General features: G+C 37.8%; 1 protein-coding gene across 2 annotated transcripts in view; it reads right to left on the bottom strand.

Annotated features, from left to right (window-relative positions):
- The window catches only part of dis3l2 (DIS3 like 3'-5' exoribonuclease 2), a 139860-nt gene that overhangs the window by 10378 nt on the left and 108436 nt on the right, over positions 1–21046 (bottom strand). For both annotated transcript variants that reach the window (XM_059502248.1, XM_059502247.1), the window contains 4 exons: positions 4631–4710; positions 4068–4251; positions 3105–3191; positions 2770–2917 (listed from right to left, as the gene is read on the bottom strand). In XM_059502248.1, coding sequence (XP_059358231.1) covers positions 2770–2917; positions 3105–3191; positions 4068–4251; positions 4631–4710 — 499 coding nt within the window. The remainder of the gene's footprint in view (positions 1–2769; positions 2918–3104; positions 3192–4067; positions 4252–4630; positions 4711–21046) is intronic.

The following is a 21046-nucleotide window of genomic DNA, read 5'->3' as shown; positions in this document are numbered from 1 at the left end:
CAAAGCCGTATGTAGAGCCCTAACATTCTTACTGTCCTCAATTAAAGTTTGGATGCGTGTCACTAATTCTGAAATCTTCTCTATCAGCCTAACTATTTCCCTGCATTTATCACATGTGAATCCCTCATCTGTGACAGAGATAGATAACCTGTACATGTGGCAAGAGGTGCAAATAACAATAGCAGGAAAAGCCATTACTCACCGTGCTTGATGAAATATTCTTACTGCGGTTGTTTGATGAACTTGTGAAAAACTGGAGCAAGAGAGAGGAGAGGAGAAAAGAAAACAGCGATAGGTTCGAATGAAGACGCTAATGACAAGCTAACGAGTGCTAACGCTTTGCAGGTGTACTGCCCTCACGGATATAAAATAAAAATGAACGATCAAAATTAATCTGATAAGATTGCTCGATAATATCAGAAATATGGTGTGAATTAAGTTATATTTTATCACTGTAAAAAACAGAGAGTGATAGTAAGATAAAGATTCCAGAAAAAAATAAATAAATAATAAATAAAAACAGCTACACGGAGCTACGATTAGCAACAGAAGGCCAACAGGAAGTAGAGAAAACACTGTCACTGTACCAAGATGTGAAGTGGTACTAAATAGGAGAAGGGTATAAATGTACAGGTAAATCTCAATAAAATGTCGTGGAAAAGTTCATTTCAGTAATTCAACTCAAATTGTGAAACTTGTGTATTAACCCTCTCGAGTCGATTAACGCGGATACGCGTTTTGAGTCATTTTCTCCTGATAACCCCGAAAAGAACTTAAATTACACTTTCAGTTTTAATCGTACAGATAAGAGCAATACATTAATCGAATCTGTAAAGGGTCTACTTTTTTTTTGGATACAGACATAATAACAACAAAACTTTGTGCACTTATAAAATAAAGATAACAAACAAGGTGTGCTGTTTGCAGCCTTTGTCTGCGCTGATCTTCTTTTACAAACACGTCATTTAAATGAACTGTAACTCCTTGAATACTCAACGAAAATACATGAGAGAGATATCTATAGAAAGCTTGACATGTCTATTTTTAAACTAAACAAGTGCCACAGAAAACAGATATTTTGTGAAAAAGTAATCCATATGAAAACAACGCGATGTCTGTTTTTCAAGTTTCCCTTCATTATATCTAATGTGACCACGCCCCGTGCTGAACGCGCTATTCAGATTCAAACTGAAGCGCGCGGCTTGAATACGCCCATAACAGAAGAAAAAGCAGCCAGACTGTTCAAGTTTTTTTATTTTACTGTTTGCTTCGCGATGAGAGGAATAAGACATAAATCACCCCAAAAAGATGTGATGTGGTTGAGGATTTGAGAAATGGATTTCCTCAGAAAAAAAAGAATGAAGCACTTTATTCAGCAGAGATCATAAACATAAGTTTTTTTTATTTATTTATATACTTGTACTAGTTTTCACATAACGTGTAAACATTTAACTAAAATTGATAAATTAAATGCACACCGACTGAAGTAGTTTAAGTCCTTGGTTCTTTTAACTGTGATGATTTTGGCTCACATTTAACAAAAACCAACTAATCTCAACAAATTATAATATTTCATAAGACAAAAAAAAAAACATTTAGTGAATTGCTGGCCTTCTGGAAAGTATGATCATTTACTGTACATGTACTCAGTACTTGGTAGCGGCTCCTTTTGCTTTAATTACTGCCTCAATTCGGTGCGTCATGGAGGTAATCAGTTTTTGGCACTGCTGAGGTGGTATAGAAGCCTAGGTTTCTTTGACAGTGGCCTTTAGCTCATCTGCATTTTTTGGACTTAGTCTGTGTGCACTGAATTTATTTAATACACGAATTTCACAATTTGAGTTGAATTACTGAAATTAACTTTTCCACGACATTCTATATATTGAGTTTCACCTTTATTTCTAATATATTAGATGTGCCATGGAATACTATGCAGGCCATGACATTCTATAGGGCTGCTTTATCTTCAGCTGGGACTAGGGTAGTATTCTAGATAGAAGGAATCATGTATCGTGCCAAATACTAGACCATTCAAGCACAAAATCTGAAGGCCTCCATCAAAGGAACACTGCACTTTTTTGAAAATAGGCTAATTTTGCAACTCCCATAGAGTTAAACAGAGAACTTTGCTGCCATACAATAGGTGCAACAAGAGCAATGATATTACGCAGCGCCTGAAAATATCACTGCACCTGCTGCACCCATAGCACAGCAGTAAAGTTCCTTGATTATTATGCCGATTGTATAGTTCCTAGCCATATCGTCTTAGAAAATCACAACTTTTCATTTTCCGTCAGTCTTAGTACACTATGTAACTAAAAAAGAGTCAAGTTTTAAATAGGAAAAATACAGAAACTATTTGGTAATTTTTGAGCGGTCTAATCGGATTCAATGATCTATACTAAGCTAAGCGTGCTACTGCCAGACCCGGAGATCGGCTGAATGGATTCAAAAACGGTAAAACTCAACTGTTTAACTCTAGGAAAATGTTGGCAAAGTAGATGGAAAATGAGCTTTTTTTTTAAGTGGAGTGTTCCTTTAAGGAATTTCATCATTCAGCACAATAATAATCTAAAACACAAACTTTTTTACCATCATCCTGAACATGCTAAACTATGTTCACAGTGTTGACTCCATTCAGAGCATAGTGGAAGTGTAGTATGGATCTCACTAGAGAACAGGCACCAGGACATTGAAAACCCCTAGTGGTGCTGGGGCAGAGTCAACAACTAGCCACATGCAACCACACTTAGCAGTAGGCTAACTCACAAAGGGAGGCAGCCAGTAGACGGTGCACTATGACATCAACATAGCGCCGTATAGGTGAAGTGAAGTGTGTGTAAAGAGGAACATTCAGAGCATAATGACGGAAGGAATTCTCATCTTTCAGGGCTCCAGTACAGAAATATGACGCCATCTAAACAAAACCACAACATCAAATAATTCTGATTAGATCACAAGATTTTCAGTCTACTGCTACAAAAAAAAAAAAAACTCAAATAAGAGTAATATTTTCTTGCTATACATCTAATGAAAATATACAGCAAAATAGCAGAAGTACAGAAATTATATTTAAAATGTTGATAACAGGAACAAAACTTTACCTGCATTGCCCTAGAGCACATGTGAGTGAGAACTTCCCTCCTGAAAGCAGCATACTCATCATTACGAAGATTTTCATTCAGACTCATCTGTGATTACAACAGACACACATTAGTGAGCCCAAACACACACAAATATTCTGTCCTGCAACAATGACTAAAAATAGGCAATAAACCTAGTAAGAAGGGTTCTGGAGATTGAAAGTCATGTTTTTGTTCTTTAATAACAACTTGATGTGTCCCAAAAGTAACACACTCTGTATGTTATTACAAATATTTTAGAAAGGCCACATAACTTATAACAGTATCCTAAAACATCTAAATAGCAATTTGGCTACTGGTTAACATTTTGGCCGATGCATTCTAAGTTCAAAAGCACTGCTGTTTCAGACGTTTCATTTCCTATATGGAACAAAACAATGTGAACTCACATTCACATAAACTCACATTCACAAGAAAACATTCACTTAAAGTAAGGACAAAACCATTACTTGACTTTGGATGTTTTTTCACATTGTGTCAGGTTCACAACACTGTCAGTATCAGATGAGAACAATACTTGAATTGAGTTGGATGAAGAAACTAATGTCATCTATTGAGCTGCTTTACATCTGAACAGGATTAGTTTCACAACTGAGCAATTTGCTAAATCAACACTGTTATTAAACTAAATCAACTTAACATAAAAATGACTTGAGCTCAATAATTATTGGATTCTGTGGAGCAGCTTATATCTGAACAATAAACAGATTTGAGCTGAATAAGAGCTCTACACCAAAATAATTTAATTTGTTTATTTAAAGTAATAGGAATCATTGATTGTTATTTTCCTGTTTATCCATTGAAGCCACTCTGAAACACATTGTATTGTGTAAAGCACTATAAATAAAGGTGACTTGAGTCAGATGTCAATTTGTTTGTGTTGTTTAAGTTGTAACCATCAACAACAAAGTTTTAAATACCCACATGGAGTCCTCTGGATGAACTGAAGTCAATGTCAAGGCCCATCTGGTCACAGAACTCCTGCAGGTCATCTAACATCTTGCTCTGGGGTGGCGGGTGTCTACGCAGGATGGCCAGTTCTGGGTATGTGCGGTAGATCTGATGGGCAGCAGCCATATTTGCCAGCAACATGAATTCCTCCACCAGTCTATATTATAGGTAGGGTCACAAAGGCGTGAACAATTTCTGGTAAGTTTCCGGAACATTCCGAAAAATCCTGGAAACTTTCCTAACTTTTTGAAATATTTCTGAAATTTACTTGAAATGTTCCACCTTTTTGCAACCCTGATTATAAGGCATGGGGTTTTTTTTTAAAGCTTAGTATGAAGGTGTTCAGGGCACATGTGGTGCAAGGACCAGATTTGACCACTTCAATAGCATTAAGAAATTACAAACAGATAAATTATGGACTTGAACAAAACAGGCTTTAGATAAAAAACATGCTTGCCCTCTTACAAAGTTCAGTGTGAATATTTTACAAAACCCACATTCAGAGTCATAGCAATAGCTTTTGTGCAAGTTCTTACCTGTTGCTGTCCTGATATTGATAGACATAACAGCCCTGAGGCATGCTGGACTCCTTGTCAAGGGTGAAAGATAGCTTCAGCTGTAACCAGGAAATAACAACAAGCTGATTAGGTAATGTTCACTGCTACTGTAATTAAAACAGATCACCAAAACAGAGGAGTGAGCAGAGTGCTTCATGCAAATTACTGTAGGCATTATTGTCATTGCTGGCTTTGATAAAATTTGCATGTTTGCGACAATATTCTACTATTGTAATCTATAATACTAAACCATCTTCAAGAATCAGCTAAAAACACATTTCTTCCATCTTTATTTGACCCTCTAGCTCTAGCACTCTCTATTCTAACTCTATTCTTTGAGAGAAAAACAAAAAACAAAACTTGTCTCTTTTAGACTTGCACTCTATTCATTTACTAACTGCTTGTTTTCTTTAAAACAACATTAGCTTCTCTATTCTTTGTGTATTCTATTCTACTATATTTGTTTTCTTTTTATTTATTATACAATTAACAAAAACAAAAAAAGGCCTCTAATACTAGTTTGCTATATTATTTTTCTAATCAATTCTATTCGATTTTCTTTTTTATTTATTATACATTAATAATAATAATAATGAAAAAAAAAATTTGCCACATGTACTAACTGAGACTTGTTATAGCACTTCCGTATCATTGCTCTTTTGTTTAATTCTTTGGATAAAAGCATAAAGCATAATTGCCTATTTTTGTAAAAGTGACCAATTACATTTACATTAAACATCCAGTTGTGTGCCTAAAACAGCAGAAATTAGTCTTAATAAAAAATAAAATAAAAGGTCCATGTTTAATAAAATTGTCAATGAAATGAAAGTGTCAAGTAAATTTTTTTGAGATAGAAAAAGTTTAGATGGTTTAATTTATTTTTATACATATGTTATCATATACATACATGTATTTAGTTTTAATGTCACAAATAATAATCTCAAGGTTTACTGAGTTGATTATTTTGTAGTATGAATTGATCAGGTGTACTACAAACAACAGCTGTCCATTTGAGGAGGTGCATATGCAGTCAACAGAAGATCATGATGTGGAACCAGACTAAAATATAAACAAAGCTTTAAGAAAATCACTTATCAGTGAGGCTCACTGGGGAAAAAGCAATTTGCTGGGGCACATTAAGATTGGACTCTGGATAAATGGATAAAAGTCATGTGGTCTGATGAGTCTATATTTACCGTTTCAGTGATGGGCATAAAATAAAAATAAAAAAAGTTAACTGACCATCTGATTATACCTAATGACTGGGCTTTTCCATCAATGGATTTTCTTTCATGATGGCAAGGGCATATTACAAATGTAAATGCCAGGATTCACCAATTTCATATTGTGAAACAGTGGTTCAGAGAGCATGAGACATTTTCACACATGGTCTGTCCACCAGACCTTAACACCACTGAGAATGTCTGGGATGTGCTGGAGAAGACTTAACATTTCATATATATATATATATATATATATATATATACACACACACACACTCATACAGTACGTGCATACAAACACGCACACACATACACACTTACCAGTGATGCGCGGGTCAGTGTATAAACAACCCGCACCCGACCGACGTTTTCAACTAACCCGCCCGCAACTCGGACCGCAAAAAAAAGAAAAAAAAAATATTGTACCCACATGTAAACTTAAAATAGTGTTCCTGTAGCTCAATTGGTAGAGCAATTTAAAAAAAAGGTAAAAATTGATAGCCTGAATGCACTGTAAGTCGCTTTGGATAAAAGCGTCTGCTAAATGCATAAATTTAATTTAATTTAATTTTGAACCCGACCTGCTTCCAGACCTGCATTTTTTTTAAGTAGTAAATGCGTCACCCCTTTATATTAATTTAATAACTTTAATAGGCTATAGCCTACAGGATAATAAGCGTTATGACTGCACACATAAAGCTTGCCACAAAGAACCGGTTAAAGTAATGATTATGAATGTGTCTAAATTAGCAAGGAGACATTTAATTGTTTAGTAATAAACTGGTGTTTTCTGTGTCACTGCAAAGATGAAGTTGACGATGCGGACACGCCATGAACGACAGAGAAAAATGCACATTTCATATGGATTACATAATCAGAGAGTAGCCTATTTATTTTGGTTTAATATTTTCATTTAAAAGTAGACATTTCAAGCTTTCTGTAATATATTGCCTATATTTCTTTTTAAACCCACCGACTAAAAGATTAAGACACTACCTGACCCAAAATATCAGCCAAAGTTTCTACAGCTTTTTTCTTCACTATTTCAGAATCTGGAAAAATTACTGGGGCTAACTTGTAACTGCAGTCGGTAGAGTAATATGAATGTGTGTGATGTATGGCATGATAAATGCTCGTCACTTCTGCTGCCGAAACTTTGTCAGCCTGTTCATCATTTGGTTTATTGAAAAACGATTGCACTGATTTGCATGTTTCTTGATGAAGTGCTTTTTTTCTGTGGTACTCACATGCACCATGTCGCTTCAAGTGGTATTCTCCACCATGTCCCACAGAAAAACTGCTTTTGCATAAAATGCAAAACGCTCTCTCTGCTTCGCCATCTACAGGTCTTAACCAAGAGTGTGTTGCGGTTCATTCGCTATTAAAAGTGCATCTTCTCTTTTTCATTGTCACACTGGCCATGGCTGCTTAACCTGAACGTACCGCTTGCGCGCTCTCCAATTTGAGATTGTTGATAATGTTGAGGAAGCGTTTGTGCACCAGTCAAAAGTATGATTGACGTACGAATCAGCCTATCGACTAACGCTTTTATTGCTCTCCTCTGAACTATTGGACATAAGTTAACAGTACGCCTATGGACGTATCCGTGTATTTATTAGGCAGGGTCGAATGAAAAAAGCAGGACAGATGCTCAATTTGCTTGAGGCGGGACAAAGGGTAAAATTGCTGTACAGTACAACGTAAAGCGGGACAGGTGATCACTCTATAATCGCGCCAATTATTCAGCCAATAAAGTGTAGGCCTATGCATTTCAAAATTGTGTCTAGTACTAAATTTATTACAAAGGTTTAATTGACATCTTTATTTCAAATGACCCAAACGACCGTGACCCGAATATCATTAAAAATATTTTTGGATGACTCGTTACCACGGGTAAGCGCAGGCACCCGCTCATTTTGGATCAACCCGCGCATCACTGACATTTACACAACAGATACTTCTGGTCCCCGAACAAACAAAATGTTGTTTTAAGAGTTTTTAGGTAGAGCCCGACTGACATGGGTTTTTTGGGGCCAATACCGATATTAGGGATTAAAAACAGTCTGACATCGATATGTTGGCTGATATTTATTGTGTATATTATAGCGGTTCAACGGATAACAAATCTCACGGTTCAGATCACATTACAGTTTTTGACCCATGGATCAGATAATTTTTGGTCAGCAAGAAAAGAAAAATATTTCAATTTAACTTGCTTTTCATTTATTACTTAGAGAAAAGTACTTCTTTGAAAGGACAGCAAATACTGCTAGATTAACTAAGAAAGTTTAAACTATTAAAGAGACAAGAGAAAAGCCAGTAAAAATAAGAACAAATACACAAATTACAACCATAGATACAGTCAGGTTCATAAATATTGGGACATCGACACAATTCTAATCTTTTTGGCTCTATACACCACCACAATGGATTTAAAATGAAACTAATGTGCTTTAACTGCAGACTTTCAGCTTTAATTTAAGGGTATTTACATCCAAATCAGGTGAACGTTGTAGGAATTACAACACTTTGTATATGTGCCTCCCACTTTTTAAGGGACCAAAAGTAATGGACAGATTACCAATAATAAATCAAACTTTCACTTTTTAATACTTGGCTGCAAATCCTTTGTCCATCTGCACTTTGAAGCGCCATCCGATGAGTTCTGAAGCATTTGGCTGAAAATGAGCAGATAATATTGCCCGAAACACTTCAGAATCCATCCTGCTGCTTTTGTCAGCAGTCACATGATCAATAAATACAAGAGAACCAGTTCCATTGGCAGCCATACATGCCCACGCCATGACACTACCACCACCATGCTTCACTGATGAGGTGGTATGCTTTGGATCATGAACAGTTCCTTTCCTTCTCCATACTCTTCTCTTCCCATCACTCTGGTACAAGTTGATCTTTGTCTAATCTGTCCATAGAATGTTGTTCCAGAACTGTGAAGGCTTTTTCAGATGTTGTTTGGCAAACTCTAATCTGGCCTTCCTGTTTTTGAGGCTCACCAATGGTTTACATCTTGTGGTGAACCCTCTGTATTCACTCTGGTGAAGTCTTCTCTTGATTGTTGACTTTGACACACACACACACACACACACACACCTAGCTCCTGGAGAGTGTTCTTGATCTGGCCAACTGTTGTGAAGGGTGTTTTCTTCACCAGGGAAAGAATTCTTTGGTCATCCACCACGGTTGTTTTCCATGGTCTTCCGGGTCTTTTGGTGTTGCTGAGCTCATCTCAATGCTCGTGCATTCTTTCTTTTTAAGAATGTTCCAAACAGTTGATTTGGCCACACCTAATGTTTTTGCTATCTCTCTGATGTTTTTTTTTTTTTTTTTTTATAAAATGTGAATTTAAAAAAGTTTGTATCAATACATAAGTGAAACACTTTAAGAGAAAAAATAATGAAATGGGGAAATTGGGTACATGTTCCTACATTTCTCAAGTGGTTATATATAGAGGGAGATAGAATTAGGATGGACTGTATAGTACAAGGGTACATTTGTCTGTTTCAAAGTGAATTTAGAGTGAAAACACTACATTCCTTCGAGTTGTAAAACAATCTTATCTTGACTTGTGTCTTTGTTACCATGGTAACCAGAGGCCTGTTCTGCTTTTAAGGACATAGTTTGATTTCGGGGAAAGGGTCGACAGACCCTTTTCTTAGATGAGGTGGCATTAGATAATATTTGTTAAATATAACAAATAGTTGTGTGTCAGATTGGTCCAAATGCTACATAATTCCCCCCTTTCGAACACTATTGTTCATCCAATAGAGAACAGCGAGCGAAGTCAAAGGTACAGAACAATCGGACACGCAACTGCCACTCACGGCTGGGAGGCAGTGGTGGCTCTCTGGCTGTTGGTGCCTCCAAGAGTGGTTGTGGTGCCGTGGTGGATGCTGTCAGGTAGTGCGCTGTGGTGATGTAGGCTGTAGCAAGGTGTGGGTCCTCGAGCTTATGCAGCAGGTATCAAGGCTGTGTCACCAGTCATCCTGAAGTGAGTTAGTCTAGGTAAGATGGTTGTTTTTTGATGATGTTAGCCATTAGGCCATCCGTAGTACCCACAATGTGGAACAGTCGGGTTATACTCTCACTGGTGAGAGTGCAGGTGGTTCCAGGGATTGCAGGGAATTGCTATGGAGATTCTGTAGTTTGCAGAGAATTTCAGACTGACCAAGTTATGATGGCAGGAGAGCAGCAGGTGGTTATTAGCCCTCTGTTTTGATCGAACATCACTGAAAATCTGATGTTTGTGGTGCTGCTTGGGTCTTGTGGCGGCACCGACTTGAGCTTGCCTGAGATGTGTTGGTAGAGGTTTCATTGTTGGGGCCCATTGATCCATCCAATGTTGTCTGGCCGCTTCTGGGTTGCCGACTGGTTTTAAGGGATGCTCCTCCCTTGGAGGGGGCCTGATGCTGTGTTGCGTCAGGCAAGGAGTCAGAAGTTTGTCAAGTCACCTTTATTTATATAGCGCTTTAAACAAAATACATTGCGTCAAAGCAACTGAACAACATTCATTAGGAAAACAGTGTGTCAATAATGTAAAATGACAGTTAAAGGCAGTTCATAATTGAATTCAGTGATGTCATCTCTGTTCAGTTTAAATAGTGTCTGTGCATTCATTTGCAATCAAGTCAACGACATCGCTGTAAATGAAGTGACCCCAACTAAGCAAGCCCGAGGCGACAGCGGCAAGGAACCAAAACTCCATCGGTGACAAATTGGAGAAAAAACCTTGGGAGAAACCAGGCTCAGTTGGGGGGCCAATTCTCCTCTGACCAGACGAGACCAGCAGTTCAATTCCAGGCTGCAGCAAAGTCAGATTGTGCAGAAGAATCATCTGTTTCCTGTGGTCTTGTCCTGGTGATCATCTGAGACAAGGTCTTTACATGGGATCTGTTTCTGGGGCTCTAGTTGTCCTGGTCTCCGCTGTCTTTCAAGGCTGTAGAGGTCCTTTCTAGGTGCCGATCCACCATCTGGTCTGGATACGTACTAGAGCTTAGATCGGGCCCAACAAATCAAGCCCGACCCTACCTGAGCCAGAGCACGTTGTGTCTGAGCCCGGCCCGGCCTGATACATTCACTGTAATTATGAGCCCGAGCCCGATTTAAACCTGACCGGGGGAGCTGCGCAGTTATATATATATATATATATATATATATATATATATATTAGGGATGCACGATAATATCGGCACAACATCGGTATCGGCCGATAAAAGCTTAAAATGACCATCATCGGCATCGGCCGATATGAATATTTCTGCCGATGAGCCAAACCGATAGGGGGGCGTGTTTGATGTGCGTGCGCAACGACCATGAACGTAGCATGAGCGCCAAAAACTTAAACTTACAACATGTCAGCTGTGTGGAGGCATTTCGAGATCTGTCAAACAGATAACAAAGTTGCTATTTGCAATATTTGTAAAGCACAAGTGATGCGAGGAGGCGTAAAACAACAGTCTTTCAACACTACAAATATGATTACACATCTTAAGAGCCATCATCCTGAGCAGAACCAAGACTTTTTAAAAAGAAGGAAAAAATGCCGGCAAAAACCCATCAGCAGCCTCTACTTCAGTCCTTTGACAAAGCTAGAAAATACAGCAGCGACCACCCAAAGATAAAAGATCTTAACGACAAAATAATTGAATTTATTGCTCTTGATAACCAGCCGTTTAGCGTGGTGGAAGATGTTGGCTTCAGGAGGCTAATGATGCACCTAGAGCCGTGGTATGCTATGCCTAGCCGGCACTATTTTTCTGACGTGGCCTTACCTGAACTCCAGAGTGTTGTCGCCAGTCAAATTGAAAAGCTCCTTGCTGGCGCGTGTCACATTAGCTTCACCACGGACATTTGGACATCAAGCGTGAGTCCTGTAAGCATGTTGAGCCTCATTGCCCAGTGGATAGATGAAGATTTCACCCTTAAAAAAGCTGTCCTACACTCACAGGAATGCTCCGGTTCTCACACAGCAGCTGCAATTGCGTCCGCATTTGAAAGTATGTTTGGAAAATGGAAAATAGAAAGAGAACGAGTGCATGTCGTGCTACGTGACAATGCCCGTAACATGGCTAAAGCTATGATGGAGTTTGGTGTGACAAGTCTACCGTGCATGGCACACTCACTGCAACTGGCGGTGAATGACGGTGTCCTGTCTCAGCGCAGTGTGGCGGATGTTGTGGCCGTGGGAAGGAGAATAATTGGACATTTCAAACACTCCCAGCTGGCATACAGTTGATTGGCGTATGTACAGAAAGAGCTCGGAATGTCGGTAAAACGACTTCAACAAGATATCGCTACCCTAATCGTTATTCCTAATAGGGATCTTAGAACTAATGTTAGAACATGTATATCCTTAACACAATATGCAAAAAAACATAATATAGATTTGACTTTGATGGCGGTTGATGCTGAAAAAGCATTCGATCGCCTTGAATGGTCATATTTGTATAAAGTGCTTGAAACATTTGAATTCCCAGTATAATTTATTAATATGGTAGAAACAGTGTATAGAGCCCCCAAAGCACAAGTCTACACCAATGGCGTTCTTTCTGAGGCATTTTCTTTAAGCCGAGGTACTGCTCAAGGCTGTCCATTATCTCCAGCGCTGTTCGCGATGGCTATTGAACCCTTGGCTGAGAAAATAAGACAGACAGACAGATAACATAACGGGTATTACTATAGGCAAAAATGAATATAAATTAAGCTTATTTGCGGATGATTTGTTGTTGTATCTAAGTGATGTGGATATTTCAATTCCGAGTGTAATTAATATAATGAGTCAATTTTCAAAAATTTCAGGTTATAAAATTAACAGTGGCAAAACCGAAATTTTGACTTTTGGCCAAAAACCAATAAACCCAGAAGTATTTAAACAATTTAAAGTACAAAGCTGTAAAATTAAATATCTAGGTTGTTATATCAGTGCAAATAAAAAGCAATTGTATAAGAGTAATTTTTTAACACTGAAAAATAATCTAAAACATAATCTCAATAACTATAGTGATCTCAAGCTGAACTTAATTGGTAGAATAAACTTGGTAAAGATGATTTGGCTTTCTAAGTTTATTTATTTGTTTCAATGTATACCACTGACACCACCAAAAACCTTTTTTAAGGAAATAAATTCCATAATTACATCTTTCATTTGGGCTGGAAAAACCCCCAGAATAAAAAGAACTCTATTGTTTTGCTCTAAACGGGAAGGAGGGTTAAACCTCCCTAATATGGAATTGTATCAGATAGCAGCTCAGATGTTTATATTGATCGTATTATTAATAATACTAATGAAGACCCATGGCTGGTTATCAAAAATCATCAACTACAACCAAATAGTTTACTATCCATCTTGTTCTCCAAGAAAAAAGTAAAGACTGATAACTTTGTTGTCAATAGTACATTAAATATGTGGAAAAAAACTAAGCAGATTTTAGGGATGGAGATCGGCACTCCAACACATATTAAGATTTGGAACAATCCGTCTGTTAGAATTCAAGGTACTAAATTAATGTGGAAAACTTGGATGAATGGAGGTATCGAAACATTATCAGATATTATTAGCTTAAATAATATATCCTCATTTGATACACTGAAAGATAAATTTTAATTAAAAGATTCAGAGATATTTAAATATATGCAGTTAAAAAACTGGGTCAAAGAGAACGGTGATATAGTGAATGATGTTCCTGAAAAGATAAAGACCCTTTGGGAAGAAAGTAAGAAAAAGAAAAAATGTATAAGTGTTATGTATGATTATCTCAATAATGTCGTAATCAATTGTAATCTGCTAAGCAAGATATATGAAGGATGGGATAGAGATATAAAGGACTTCAATGCTAAAACAAAATGGAAGGAGTGCTTAAATTTAACATATAAAGTCACATCCAACGAAAATCTTAGATTGATTCAATATAAGTTAATGACTAGAATTTATTATAGTATATTTATTATACAGAATTCGTAAGTTTGATGCATCCCCCCCCCCACCTGCTTAAAATGCGGTAGTAGTGATTATCTCACTCATTCATTTTGGTACTGTGAAAAAATAAAGAAAACCTGGTTTGATATTGAGAGATGGCTCTCTAACATCTGTAAGCAGAGATTTGTATTTACACCAGAAGCTTGTTTACTTCAAAATGTAACAAAAATGAAATATCCTATGGGATGGCAATTAATATTCTCCTCTTTAGTCTATAAGAAACTGTTGTTACAAAATTGGAAAAACACAGATACCCCAGGTTTGGATAAATGGAAAAATGTAATGAAATATTATCTAAACATCGAGAAAACTCTGTCAGTGGACAAAAATAAACAAAAACAGTTTAATTCGGTGTGGAAACCAATATTCGATGCCCTGTAATTAGCCCAACGCTAACTTAATTTATTTTGCATTTTATTTTTATTTGTTTGTAAATTTAACATGGCAATGTTAAGTTATTTTTTCCTTTTTTTTTTTCTCTCTCAACAGTTCACCCAAGGAGCACCACCAGTGTAATTTGTGTGTGTGTGTGTGTGTGTGTGTGTGTAAATGAGACATCATTATTATTATTGTTATTACTTTGGTTTGTTAGCTTGTTTTGTTTATGTTTGTTCTAATTTTTTAAAAAAGGGAGGGGGGAAGAGGGAAAGAAAAGTGCTGTATTTATAAAGTGAAGGGGAATGTGTATTGTGAATTATTTATTTATTTTTTTTTATTTTTTTATTCCCCCCCTATTGCACAGAGGATATTGTTTAGTATTGGTTAATACTTGGATAGACTTGGATGGAAAACCAGATTGACAAGGTTGTTTATTGTTTTGTCTCTTTGTCTTTCTTTGCTCATGCATAATAAAAACAATTATAAAAAAAAAAAAGATATCGCTACCAGATGGAGTTCGACATTTTATATGATGCGAAGCTTGGTCGAGCAGAAAAGGGCACTAGGTGCTTATGCCGCTGATTTCGAGCTTCCTGCAACTTTGACGGCAAATCAGTGGGGAATTATAGAAAATATGATAACACTTCTCGCCCCCTTTGAGCAGCTGACCAGAGATATAAGTTCTGTAGAGGCTTCTGCTGCTGATGTGATCCCCGCGGTTGTGGCACTGACACGACTGCTTGGCCGGCCGAGTGACACGGACAGAGGAGTGCAGACTACCAAAACTACCCTGCTGGAAGCCGTCAATCATCGCTTCAACGGTGTGCATTGTGAGGCACTTTATTCTGTTGCAACCATGCTTGATGCCCGCTACAAAGACCGGTACTTTGACGAGGAAAAAAACGAGGAGTGCTCGCGACGTGTTGCTCAAAGTTTTGGATGACATGAGCGGCAGTGCAGATGCCAGCACAGAGGATCCCCCAGAGAAGAGGACCCGAACAGGATCACTGCTGGATATGTATGACGAAATTCTGGAGGAGAATGTCATGTTTGAGGAGCAAGACAAGACCGCGTCAGCGTCACAGGTAAGCATAAAACATGCACAAATGTAGGTTATTATTTAAAAAATATATATATTTCACTTTTGGACCGAAAGCATCCTAATTAATGATGCGACTTTCGCTATTATTATTCTGCAATTTCATAACATAGATAATCGCCTATTTATTATCATAATTCGCTATGTGTATGGTAGTAATAATAAACGTGCAACTAATAAATCATTTGATTTCTGGAAAAAACCGTTAGAGCTCTGTTAATGCCTAAAGCATAAAGTAAAAAAAATATATATATCCGTAAGTAATATTTTGGTATTCTGTTACTTCATAGGTCATCTCATACCTGGCCGAACCCACAATTCCCAGGAACCACAGTCCATTGGAGTACTGGAAGTGCAACCAGGCCCGTTTCCCTGCCCTCGCTCTTGCTGCACGCAAGTACCTGTGTGCGCCTTGCACAAGCGTTGACAGTGAACGGCTTTTTAGCGTTGCCTCTGATGTGATGGATGAAAAGAGAAATCGAATGGACGGTGAAAAGGCAGAGATGCTCATTTTTCTTAAGAAAAACCTACCTCTGGTATTAAAAAAATAGCTGAACAGAGGCCTACCGGTCAGCCGAAGTTGTCACCCTAGTTAGTTGGACTGAAAAGGTTTGCACAACTCAAGTTCAAGTAAAGGATAAGATGTCCTTGTATTTTTATTTTATTTTTTGTGGCTCACAAGATAATATGTGGAGCTTGGTTTTAAGTTTGATTATACTTTAAAGTGGGTCCTCAGGACTGAAGTGGAGGTCTGGACTACAGCTGCTTGTTTTGTGCACTTGAAGTGTTTTCTGTAAGTTTCAGTACAATGTCATGTTAACCACTATGTTGGGGGAGCATTTGGTAGACCTGTTCCAGTAGGAAAAGATGTAAAAAAAAAATTGAAAATTTATTTGTATTTATTTTACTCTTAAGGACTGAAGTTTCAAAGTCTAAACTTAAAAATAAAATGTTGCACTGGCATATCATTTATTCTATTCTATTATGGCCCGAGGACGGTGGCGGGAAATATCGGCCCGGCCCACGGGTCGGGTCGGGTCGAGCCCGAGCTCAGGCAGAGAATCTAAGCTCTAATACGTACTGTATCCAGGTGACTACAGTGACCCTCTGATCTGGATACAGAGTGGATCTGGTGGCTACGGTAACCTCAGATTAAGAGAGAAACAGACTTATATTAGCGTAGATGCCATTCTTTTAATGATGTAGAAAGTACAGTGGGTGTTATGTGAAGTGTTCCCGGTTCCAGTTTACCCAATTAATGCAGCCTAAAAATCCTTTAGCGGATTTGGATATTAGAAGCATATTAGTGTGTTATGTGTAAGCCAGGTTAAAGAAATGGGCCTTTAATCTAGATTTAAACTGCAAGAGTGTGTCTGCTTCCTGAACAATGTTAGGTAGGTTATTTGCAGAGTTTAGGCGCCAAATAGGAAAAGGATCTGCCACCTGCAGTTGATTTTGAAATTCTAGGTATTATCAAATTGCCTGAGTTTTGAGAATGCAGCGGACGTGGAGGATTATAATGTAACAAGAGCTCATTCAAATACTGAGGTGCTAAACCATTCATCAATAAATACAAAGAGAACCAGTTCCATTGGCAGCCATACATGCCCACGCCATGACACTACCACCACCATGCTTCACTGATGAGGTGGTATGCTTTGGATCATGAGCAGTTCCTTTCCTTCTCCATACTCTTCTCTTCCCATCACTCTGGTACAAGTTGATCTTTGTGTAATCTGTCCATAGAATGTTATTCCAGAACTGCGAAGGCTTTTTCAGATGTTGTTTGGCAAACTCTAATCTGGCCTTCCTGTTTTTGAGGCTCACCAATGGTTTACATCTTGTGGTGAACCCTCTGTATTCACTCTGGTGAAGTCTTCTCTTGATTGTTGACTTTGACACACACACACACACGCCTAGCTCCTGGAGAGTGTTCTTGATTTGGCCAACTGTTGTGAAGGGTGTTTTCTTCACCAGGGAAAGAATTCTTTGGTCATCCACCACGGTTGTTTTCCATGGTCTTCCGGGTCTTTTGGTGTTGCTGAGCTCACTCGTGCATTCTTTCTTTTTAAGAATGTTCCAAACAGTTGATTTGGCCACACCTAATGTTTTTGCTATCTCTCTGATGTTTTTTTTTTTTTTTTATAAAATTTGAATTTAAAAAAGTTTGTATCAATACATAAGTGAAACACTTTAAGAGGAAAAATAATGAAATGGGGAAATTGGGTACATGTTCCTACATTTCTCAAGTGGTTATATCCAGGGTTCTAAATTAACACCCGCCAACCCACCAAATGCGGGTTAAAATAAATTTTGGCGGGTGTTAATTAAAACTTACTAGCCAGTTTGGCTGGTGATCCATGGCATGAGGCTCTGTTATCAGTCATTTATCCCCCTGGCAGCACTTCCTACATTTCCCATGAACACTGTGCTGTAATGCTACGTGATGACGTTTCATATGCCCATTGGCTGCACGCAGTTTGCAGTTAAACCAGCGTGAAAAAACATGGAAACGAATAGAGCGTCCATCAGAAAACACAAGGAAGAAGAACGAATGGAGCCAGAGCAGGGAACATAGACTAAAAGAGGAGGGAGTTAGCTATTAAAGAAAAAAAATAAGATTAAACTAAATGCGGCGGTGGTTGGGACAGATTTCTGGGGGCGAAAAGAGGAACGAGGCAGGGGATGAGGATATTACGGAGCCCCGCACATCACCTGTAGGAGAAAAAACCGTGATGCAATCCGTCCCCTCAGTTTATAAACCGTACTCACGAATTCATAAACTGTTCCTTCGGTTTAACAAACCATGCCCACGAATTTCCAATCCGTGCGCTCAGATTTTGTAAACCGCACCCTCGGTTTTTTAATCTGTACCCACGAATTCATAATCTGCGCGCACACTTTCGCAATCCGTTCCCATGGATTTGTAAACCGTACTCACAGATTCATGCAGCAAGCTCCTACGTGTTAACATACAGTTTTAATGAATATTATTATGTGGAATGGGTCTACAGCAAAGTGTCTTAAGTGATTCTCTATCAAGTGTAGTACGAGGTGGAATACAAAGATTTAATAAGAAAGATGTGCATCAAAATCTTGTTAAATTTGTGATAATCTTATAATAGCACTTGATTATTATTGTACAATAAACCTGCCATTGTGACTGACTCTGGAGTAATTATTTTTCCTCTTTTGTAAGTTGTTTTGGATAAAAGATTCTTATGCATAACCTGTATAATAATATATAATAATGATAAAAATAAAAAGAAAGTTATTTTTATAATTTTAATTTGTAGGCTAAATAAATGATTACAAGACAGTAAAAATGTTTGTCATAAAATAATCCATGAATTGCTTTATTTCTAAATAACCTTTGACAGTTTTGGAAATGCTTGTGTACAATTCTTTCTTAACATGAAGACTTATTTTTGTGATTTTATTATACTAAGCTCCATCCACCCCACCCCACCTGCCGGAGTTAGATGCATGCTTCACTGTTAATGTTATTATTAAATAATTAGGCCAAAAACAACATTGCATTCAGTTATAGAGAAAAGGAATGAAAACAAACGGCATATTATTTGTTTTGTATTGCTTTTTACCCTTATTTTCTTTTTTTTAGCGTTTATTTTTTTGGCCATAAAACACAGGCGGCTGTCTTATCCTATTGGTGATTAATGTAAAATAAACGCTAAAAAGAAGACTATTTTGTGAATGCTGATCGTGGTCTCGTTGGATACTATGAAAAATAATGTTTAATAAACAGAAATGAATCTGCCGGTGGGGGCGGCGCCACAAATGCGTGTCAGTTTACAAATCCGTGGGAATGGATCGCGAAAGCGTGCGCACGGATTATGAATTCGTGAGTACGGATTCAAAAACCGACGGTACGGTTTACAAAATCTTAGCGCACGGACTGGGAATTCGTGGGCACGATTTGTTAAACCAAGGGAACAGTTTATGAATTCGTGAGTACGGTTTATAAACTGAGGGGACGGATTGCAAAACCGTCGCCACGGATTGATTATTTTCTCCTACAGGTGACGTGCGGGGCTCTGTATTACAGAGAAACAAAGAAAATAAAATTTAATGCCAAATGGCTGACGGGTCATGAATGGCTTGTGTTTGATCACAAGAATGTAATGCTTTGTCAGGATTGCTGCATGTAAGTAACGCGAAAGAAAAAACAAAACAAGCAATTTCGTGGTGGGAACTAATAATTTTAAATTTGAGTCAGTGTATATTTTGTTGTATGCATTGTACTTTATATGTGTTTTTCATGCCAACAATGTTAATAAAATGATCAAATGTATTCAGTGGCACTCATAATTTGTTATTTTTACCGAAAAAAAAATGGCTAGTGGAAATTCTGATTGGCTGGTAACTTTAGAAAGTTACCAGCCACATTGGCTGGTGATCAAAAAAGTTAATTTAGAACCCTGGTTATATCTAGAGGGAGATAGAATTAGGATGGACTGTATAGTACAAGGGTACATTTGTCTGTTTCAAAGTGAATTTAGAGTGAACACTACATTCCTTCGAGTTGTAAAACAATCTTATCTTGACTTGTGTCTTTGTTACCATGGTAACCAGAGGCCTGTTCTGCTTTTAAGGACATAGTTTGATTTCGGGGGAAGGGTCGATAGACCCTTTTCTTAGATGAGGTGGCATTAGATATTATTTGTTAAATATAACAAATAGTTGTGTGTCTGATTGGCAGGGCATTATAAGTAATAAGCAAGATTTTAAAATCTATACGATGTTTGATAGGGAGACAGTGCAGTGTTGACAGGACGGGGCTAATATGGTCATACTTCCTGGTTCTAGTAAGAACTCTTGCTGCTGCATTTTGAACTAGCTGTAGTTCTAATGCTAGAAATGTGGCTTTCTAAGGAAAGATTGCAATCAAATAGCACACCTAGGTTCCTAACTGATGACAAAGAATTGACAGAGCAGCCATCAAGTCTTAGACCATGTTCTAGGTTATTACATACAGAGTTTTTAGAGCCTAAAATTAACACCTCTTTTTTGTCAGAATTTAACAGTAAGAAATTACTCGTCATCCAGATTTTTATATCGACTATGCATTCCATTAGTTTTTCAAATTGGTGTGTTTCATCAGGCCGCGAAGAGATATAGAGTATCATCAGCATAACATTGAAAGCTAACACCATGTTTCCTGATGATATCTCCCAAGGGTAACATGTAAAGCATGAAGAGTAACGGCCCTAGTACTGAGCCCTGAGGTACTCCATACTGCACTTGTGTTCGATATACCTCTTCATTTACTGCTACAAATTGATGCCGGTTATATAAGTATGATTTAAACCATGCTAATGCACTTCCATTAATGCAAAAAAAGTGTTCTAGTCTATGCAAAAGAATGTTGTGGTCAATAGTGTCAAACGCAGCACTAAGATCCAATAACACTAATAGAGAGATACAACCACAATCAGATAAGAGCAGGTCATTTGTAACTCTAAGGAGAGCAGTCTCAGTACTATGATACGGTCTAAATCCTGACTGGAAATCCTCACAGTTACCATTTTTCTCTAAGGAGGAATATAATTGTGAGGATACTACCTTTTCTAGTATCTTTGACAGAAAAGGGAGATTCGAGATCGGTCTATAATTAATTAGTTCTTTGGGGTCAAGTTTGTGGTTCCCAGTACTTCTCAGTTGAGTTTTGTTCAAAGAGATCT

The sequence above is a fragment of the Carassius carassius genome, chromosome 20, assembly GCF_963082965.1.
Source record: "Carassius carassius chromosome 20, fCarCar2.1, whole genome shotgun sequence".
NCBI classification, from domain to species: Eukaryota; Metazoa; Chordata; class Actinopteri; order Cypriniformes; family Cyprinidae; genus Carassius; species Carassius carassius.
This window is presented reverse-complemented; position numbering and strand designations above follow the sequence as displayed.